Here is an 8,615-nt window from a genome sequence, read left to right as displayed (position 1 = left end):
TAAAATTCAATTCAATTTTAGTAATAGAAATTAGGAGAAATGGGCAATGGATTTCAGTAGGAGGAATGGGGAATGGATTTGAGTTAATGGATTTTGTTCAAATTGAAAATAATTATGGTGTATGAACACTTATTCTTCCAAGTAGAAAATTAGGGGAAATTTTTAGAGAGTGATGAGGAAGATATGAGATTTTAGGGTAAAATGATATGAGAGAGGTAAGAAATCTGAGTAAGTAAGCTATAAGACAAGACAAGGGTATATCGGTTATATTTTTAAAAAATTCACCGGAATCCTCAACTTAGCGCAATTTTAGAAGAAAAGTGTTGTAATTTACAAAAAAATTATATAAGGCTGTAATTTTGAAAAAGTGATTTTTAAAAAATTGTAATTAACAATTTTCTCTTTATACAACTAAAAAAAATAGACAAACTAAAAATTAAATGGTCCTGATTTTTATTAATCTCAAAATAGGCAATCAATACAATATACGGAAGTTGAAAATAAGGGGTACATAAACATTTTAGACAACAAATACACAATACAATACGAATAATTTTAGGTGGTACGATATCTCCAGGGATTTGTAGAGTAGCTAGCATCTAGGAGTTGAGTAGCTTTGCTTATATTTGTTCAGCTAGTCTTGCTATAGACGGATATATATCCGTCTATAGCTAGACGGGTCTAATAGCTTGAAAATGGTGATATTTTTGGCCCCCACTACCTCACTTGTTGCTTGTCCTATTAGAAATATGGTATTGTATTTAGCATGTCTTTAGTTATAGACGGATATGTGCCGTCTATAAGGAGATTTTGTGATATTTGTTACAGACACATACCATGCTGTGTTGCATAGATATAGATACACACCCACTGCGAGTCTGCGAGCAACAATCAGATTCATAGTTACAAGGTCCGTGCATACCTTGACAGTATGACCCTTGTTGACCTACGCTTATACCTGTATCATTTCGCAACCAATCAAATTAATGAGTCGAATGATCCTAATACAAATCAATCGAATTCAAGATTGGTAACAAAATTAAAATAAACCTGAAAAAATGAAAAGAGTAGCGTGAAGATGTACATTTTCAAGTTGGTTGATGAAGCCATATTATATTATCTACTGTATGTATATACGAGTAGTTGATTAACAAGTTAATTAGTGTATTTATTGAGTTGATAATTGTAATTACAGTAGGTTTCCCTTGTGACGGGTCGGATCGTGCGACGGGTATTTTGTGAGTGGAAATGGGTAGAGGGGACAAGGTGGGCACCCACCCCATGCGCTCCTTGTCTCACCCTTATGGGTTTTTTGTGAGACGATATGGTATCCGTCACAAGTTTGTGACGGATACCCTCCATCATAAGGGAGAATTTGTGTTGTAATTATTACTACTGGCATTGGATATTTGGATCTATACCATTTTATATGGACGATGGTACAAGACTTAGAACATTGTATATGATTGAAGTATTCCCAAGTCAACTCGGAAAGACACTGTTAAAACTTGCTTCATGCCTGCCTAGTGGGGACTAACAAACAAGTAGACTAGCTGGACTTGTTAATCAATTTGCAAGGAGCCATCATCCCATTAAAGCCGTCAGTCAGATGTCCATTTAGAATTTTAGATCACATAATTAGGACTGCCATTAATCAAGTATCTATCTCATTCTCAATGGATAAAGTCCAGTTGCAACAAAAACACACACAAAATACTACACATCCACAGTCACATTACAATTCACAACACATAAAAAGAGCCTACTAAAACTCGCAACCACACACAAGTTGACACCATACAATTGTGCACATCACATCCAAGATAGACTAACAAATTACTTGTACGTAACTTCTCAAGATATATTCCACAAGGCAGCAGCAGCAAGCATATAAAACCATCCAGAATAATTTTAAAAAAAAAAATTAAATTAACACACTAAACATGAACAAAAAGCAATCGAGGCAAACCACTTCTTAAGAATCCAGGCTTTCTTTTGTGCCCATTTAAACAACTTCCATAGACCTGCACATTAAGTTTCAGAATGATTCCAGATTCGTGGATATTTACACGTCCCTCCACTTTTTTCATCCTCGGTTAATTGTCCCACAGAAATAAAAACAGAAAACACTGGCATATCTTGGCCTAGTTTTAGTTCAACTATTCTGATCAATTCGTCTGTCGAATCAAGCTACGACAACACCACCAACGCCTCCTTAAATGGGTCCTGGAGCATATTTCCCCATTAGTTGAGTCAGAGCAGCGTCAAAAGCTTTCTCTAGCTGAAGCTCCTCCTCCCAGTGCCTTTTCTTCATCTCCAATTTTCTATCCTCGTGGTCACGGATCAGCTCCTCCCGCTCTCCATCAAATTTCTCCATCTCTTTTTCTTGGAATTGTTTGAACTTGCTCACCTCTTCAGCTCTAAATATATCAAACGCACTTGATAAGTAAAGATCCAAACATAATTCCACTATAAATCACACAACCTTGTTTGTGAACAATCCGAAGTCCAGACTTAAATTAAGAACTTGACATCTATAAAATGCTCTAGAGCATCATGTATTCATGTGCTTCAAATAAGATATGGTTCTTGCACGTCAACGAAACTGCAACTGCAATTAACCTATAATCTCATCATTGTACACGAATGAAGAGAAGAAAAGCCAGTGGATGTCCAATGGGCAGACACGTATGCCCTATTCAGATTCTTTAAAATTGAAAAGATTAATATCTACTTGGTCAAAATTATAAACTATTTTAGGGTGAATTCGCATTCTTATTCATATTCTAGAGATTTTCGCTGAACTCTAACCAACGCTATACAAAAAAAAAACACTAATGCATCCTCACAAATCTACTCGTCATATGCAGTAGCATATAACAGGCAAATCAACAAAGAGAGATATGAATAGAGACCATTGTACACACTCTAAATTGTAAGAGAAATCATGTGATGTCCAACATATATATGACATGTCAAAGTGTGAGTACTAGAAGATAACAGGATAGTTACCTCAGCCTTAGATCATCCATCTTAGAGGGGTGTGCCTTCGACTCCTCGACTTTCTTCCGCTCCTCCTGCTGCATGATCTCAAACTTGCTTTCCTTGGCAGTTGTTGCCTCATGGATCTTCTGGATCTGATCATTGAAGAATTGCTCTTGAAAGTCCATCTGCCAAAACCAATGCATTATCAGACTCGTACAAGAATTAAAGACCATGAATTACATAGAGCATTATAGGACACCAAAACAAATGACTGCATTATATAGGGCATAATAAGAGAGAACAGAAAACCTAGCATGTTTAGGAAAATGCAGCCTATGTTGTTAACTATCTATAAAGGGTAAACCACACCAAGTATGTGCTGAAATAGGCATACTTCTTCTTTGTTCTGTTCATGTTGCATGGTGGTTCTCTGGCGCACTATACGATTTTCCTCTGTTGTTTTTCGGAGCTTCTCACTGACCACATTAAGAGACTCCGTAAGGACCTTATTACGCCCTTGTTCCTTGGCAGCCTTAGATTTGTACCATGTCAGTTGTTGATTGTCCTCACTCATCTGTTTCATATGGGTCAACACTTTCTCCTTGTATGATCTCATATCATACTTGAGCCTTGTTTTACCTGATCATAACAAAGAGTGGAAGGATGAGCAGGGAAGGGGAAGCATCAAAGGTGTGCAATAGTTAAAGCATATAACAAGATATTAAGGGATTAGCTTTAGTTAGCCCGTTTCAAATGAGTTGCCACTTCACTATCAGGGAACTACTACGCACACAATAAAACAAACCGCATATGCATCCCATCATTGTGTGGTCTAATGACTTGAGCATTTAAACCAGCAGAGCCTGATAGACAAAGACCCCAGAAAAAGCAAAAAAGAATGTAATTATTCATGGTTGCAGCTTACATAGATAATTCTATTAATTGACTTAATGCAGAGTAACACAATTCATAAATTAGAAAAAGCTGTCCAACAAGATTATAGAATGAACCTGGACAATGCCTGTTAAACTCCTCAAGGTCATCCTTTCTAGCCAAGAACCCATACAGTTGGCGCTTTCCTCCAGGATAAAAAAGCACCTTCCTTTTGCTTTCCCAAGCACTCCTCCCAGTTCCTTGTCCTAGAAAAAGCTTGTGAAGCCGCTCAGCCTCCAAATACCCAATTGCTGACCCGTCAAATATGAGGACACTCATCCCACGATGTCCCTTAGGCCCATAAGAATGTTTTGCCCTTACTGCAGCATAATCCTTGAAGTAGTCAAGAAGCTCCTGATTTCCCATTCCAAGCCACTAAAGAAGAATAAATTGGAAAAACAGATAAATCAACTCTTATATACCAAAATAAATATCGAAACAGGCCAAGACACAAATTTGTAAGCCTCTTAAGAATAAATGGAACATTTAGAGGAATCTTTAGGACAATAAACCAAAATCAACAAGTATAAGCACATAGAGGTGACAATCGGGTCAGCCGGGTCGGGTCTGGGCCGGATCACGTCGGGTTGGGTCATATCGGGTCAGCATACCCTTTCGGGTCGAGTCGTGTTCGGGTCATTTCGGGTCGAATGAAGTATCGGGTCGGGTCGGGTCATTATCGGTTCCGGTAACTTAATCGCATTACTATAATTTTTTACCATTAAATTTATTTTTTAACATATTATTTGGTTTAATTAATTCATTACTAAGTAAAACATATCAATCTAAACACAAAATCACTTTCATTTTGATCAAAATTAAGCTTAATAATTATCGGGTCATCAACTTAATCGGGTCAGTATCGGGTCAGGTCAATATCGGTTCAGGTCTGGGTCGGGTTCGGATCACTCATAATCGGGTCGTGTCGGGTTACGGGTCGTCATCGGGTCGGGCGGGTCGATTTCGGGTCACAATATTTTCGGGCTCGGGTCGGGTTTGCTCGGGTCGGGTCAAACTTGTCAGCTCTATAAGCACATACATACATACCTTATCATTATCATCTTGCTCGAGTAAGGTATTCATGATCACAACCATGGGAGGCCAGACAATTTCACGGTCTTCCTCCATCTTTTGGAGACCCTCCCACTGTCCAAAAGATTCTCCGGCTGGAATAGCAGAAGTTCCCTTTCGTTGAAGCTCCTCATCTAGGAGGTCAGCAAACATTCTGTGTAGCTTAACTCTGATAGTTCCTTTGGTCTTTGCGTGGGTTACAAGTGGCTGGAGTCCCTTGTACCAGTCTATAGCACCAGGACCTCCTTGGCACGCAGGGCAGTGCCACTGCCTAGCAGGTTCATTGACTTCATCCACAGTCAGTTTGTCAACAACGTCAAAAAATGATTTCAACATCCGGTGTTGTTTCTTTGACTCATGAGTTGGACTGTCATCCTCCTCATAATCGTCACTTAGCAAATCATCATCGTCCTCTGAATAAATGTCATCATCATCATCTTCTTCTTCATCAGTTACCTTATCTGGCTCTTCATCAGCCCACTTCTTATCAACAGTCTCTGAAGTCCCAGATTTTGAAGCCCAGTTCTTTCCGTGCCTTGATGGCCCAGTTACAGGATGGTCTTGATTCTTTGTCGATCCCCAGCCACCTTCATTAGTCATGTCATTGCTTGGGGTATTCCAGGCATTTCCCTGAACATTGCTGCTTGACATACCCAGCCTCTTAGCAGTATCAGGTTGCCCCCATGCTTTCGGTGCTGAAGCTTGCTGCGGCAGCTGTTTTGCAGCATTTCTCCCAGACTTGTTTTTTTGTTTCCTTGAGACCGCTTCCCAGGCACCGTCGTCTGAAGATCCCATATTTATATCATTAACACCCTTAACCAAATGCTCAATTCCTCTAGACGAACTCATCTTTTCTCCTTACCTGTCAATAAATTCTACATCAGAGACCTTTGAAAAAAATGTTCACCTTTTAAAAAGCATGTATGTCCATGACAGGCTAGAGAAGCACTCACTGTATATATGATACGGTCATAATTCGATAACACTTTATGATATATAATAACTCTATGCAAGGAGTTTTTAGCAAATCCTAAAGGCAACAGTGTGCATCAGTGTAGTATTTTAGGGAGACACGTGACTCAACATCAGATATTTATCTAGGAGAGCTCAACAATTTCAGCTGTTACTAGTCCACCTCTATACAAATGAGCATCAACTGTTGCCTAAAAATTAACTGCGCTTGTTGTAGGGAAAAAACACATGGGGGTATTTCATGTATAATAGCTATTTTTGAGTCATGGAACTCAGAAGTCAAATTGGTATTCTAGACAGGTAGTAGGCAAAAACAGCGTTCATAGACGCACTTAGAAACAACCGTCATCATGGAGGGACAGCAGAAGAAAGCGCGAAAACAAACCGCTACAACACTTATAAGAAACAGAATAAAACTTCTGCTTGCAGAGACTAGGATACTTGCATCAGTGTAGTATTTTAGGGAGACACGTGACTCAACATCAGATATTTATCTAGCAGAGCTCAACAATTTCAGCTGTTACTAGTCCACCTCTATACAAATGAGCATCAACTGCCGCCTAAAAATTAACTGCGCTTGTTGTAGGGAAAAAACACATGGGGGTATTTCATGTATAATAGCTATTTTTGAGTCATGGAACTCAGAAGTCAAATTGGTATTCTAGACAGGTAGTAGGCAAAAACAGCGTTCATAGACGCACTTAGAAACAACCGTCATCATGGAGGGACAGCAGAAGAAAGCGCGAAAACAAACCGCTACAACACTTATAAGAAACAGAATAAAACTTCTGCTTGCAGAGACTAGGATACTTGGATAAAAACTTGAACAAACCAAATCACAAACGCAAAGGGAAAGATCTCAAAATTGTTTAGCGCCATTAGATTGACACCGAATAACCTACAGCACTAATTTACAACATCGTCAATATGTGCTCTCTACACTAAAAGGATCCCAAAGTGCGATGCTTGGGAACACGTTCTAGAACCTAACCATAAAAAATGTCACGGAATCACACCGAGATTCGACTTGCAAATAATTGTGTGAATAATATATATATATATATATATATATATATATATACACGAAAAACAGTGGAAAATCTGATGAAACCAATGCATGTCAAAATTTGCCCAGAAATAAGAAATTTTCTACATCAAAACCCAAGTTTATACAAATTTCCCAAACAAACAGGAGTCAAAATACACCAATCTACAATTCATCATCAAATATACTTTTTAATCACCAATAAAAAAACAGCGTTCATAGACGCACTTAGAAACAACCGTCATCATGGAGGGACAGCAGAAGAAAGCGCGAAAACAAAACCGCTACAACACTTATAAGAAACAGAATAAAACTTCTGCTTGCAGAGACTAGGATACTTGGATAAAAACTTGAACAAACCAAATCACAAACGCAAAGGGAAAGATCTCAAAATTGTTTAGCGCCATTAGATTGACACCGAATAACCTACAGCACTAATTTACAACATCGTCAATATGTGCTCTCTACACTAAAAGGATCCCAAAGTGCGATGCTTGGGAACACGTTCTAGAACCTAACCATAAAAAATGTCACGGAATCACACCGAGATTCGACTTGCAAATAATTGTGTGAATAATATATATATATATATATATATATATATATATATACACGAAAAACAGTGGAAAATCTGATGAAACCAATGCATGTCAAAATTTGCCCAGAAATAAGAAATTTTCTACATCAAAACCCAAGTTTATACAAATTTCCCAAACAAACAGGAGTCAAAATACACCAATCTACAATTCATCATCAAATATACTTTTTAATCACCAATAAAAGTCGTAAGCAAATTATCAATCTACAAACATACAAAAGAAAGCCAAATTAACGAAATAATCAGAAAAATTTCAGACGAAACAACAAAAAATTACAATTTTAGCGAATTAAATTACAGATTAAGCCATGAAAATGCATGTAAATGAAAACGGTAAAAATACTACTTATATCGTCTGCGAAGTGTTGTAAACCTAACCTAAACCACGACAAAGAAAAAATCGAAAAAAAGTGTGTGTGTGTGTGTGTGTGTGTGATACGACGTCGTCACCTTGAAGAATGCGGAAGATCGGCGAAGAATGTAGAGATAAACGGCGAAATAGCGACGCGAAAAAGGCGGCGAAGGATGAGTACGCGCCGGCGAAGGAGCGCGTGAGAGGGGTTTTGACTGGAAGTTGACTGGGAGTGAGGTAGAGAAAGGAGTGAGTAAAGAGAGGAATGATGGTGAGTGAGTTTATATAGTGAGATGAAAAACCCTACTTTTTTATTGGTTCAGATTTTGGTGAGGTCTCTCAAAATATGTGTGTCGAATCTCTCAAGGTTCGGATTTCAAAGTATTATTTAATTTAATTTGTTTACCTTTTGGAATAAATCCGTGCTCAAATCTGGATGAAGTGAAATTAAAAACAACAATTCTCATAAGACATGACATATCCGTCACAAGCTGAAGACGGATTCCATTTTACCTCACAATGTACCCACTTTTTCTCTCTCTGCAACACTATTCATGTGGTCCCCTTTCTCCACTAACCCATTTTGTTACCATTTTATCTCACAAAATATCCGTCACAAATGGTAACCCGTCACAAGGGAGACCAATTGAATTAAAAAT

At 38.2% G+C, this 8,615-nt stretch overlaps 1 protein-coding gene across 1 annotated transcript; it reads right to left on the bottom strand.

The window, feature by feature from the left end:
- Nucleotides 1–1,972: 1,972 nt before the first annotated feature.
- Nucleotides 1,973–8,411, bottom strand: LOC141642817 (protein SUPPRESSOR OF GENE SILENCING 3-like). Its single transcript, XM_074451760.1, has 6 exons — nucleotides 8,055–8,411; nucleotides 4,966–5,851; nucleotides 3,996–4,293; nucleotides 3,380–3,624; nucleotides 3,013–3,170; nucleotides 1,973–2,420 (listed from the first exon to the last, which is right to left on the bottom strand). The coding sequence occupies exons 2-6, from the start codon at nucleotides 5,836–5,838 to the stop codon at nucleotides 2,216–2,218; spliced, it is 1,779 nt and encodes a 592-aa protein (XP_074307861.1). The 5' UTR covers nucleotides 5,839–5,851; nucleotides 8,055–8,411; the 3' UTR covers nucleotides 1,973–2,215.
- Between the last annotated feature and the right edge of the window lie 204 nt (nucleotides 8,412–8,615).

The sequence above is a fragment of the Silene latifolia genome, chromosome 2 (genome assembly GCF_048544455.1).
Source record: "Silene latifolia isolate original U9 population chromosome 2, ASM4854445v1, whole genome shotgun sequence".
NCBI lineage: Eukaryota > Viridiplantae > Streptophyta > Magnoliopsida > Caryophyllales > Caryophyllaceae > Silene > Silene latifolia.
Note: the sequence above shows the minus strand (reverse complement) of the source record. Positions and strands in the feature narration are given on the sequence as shown.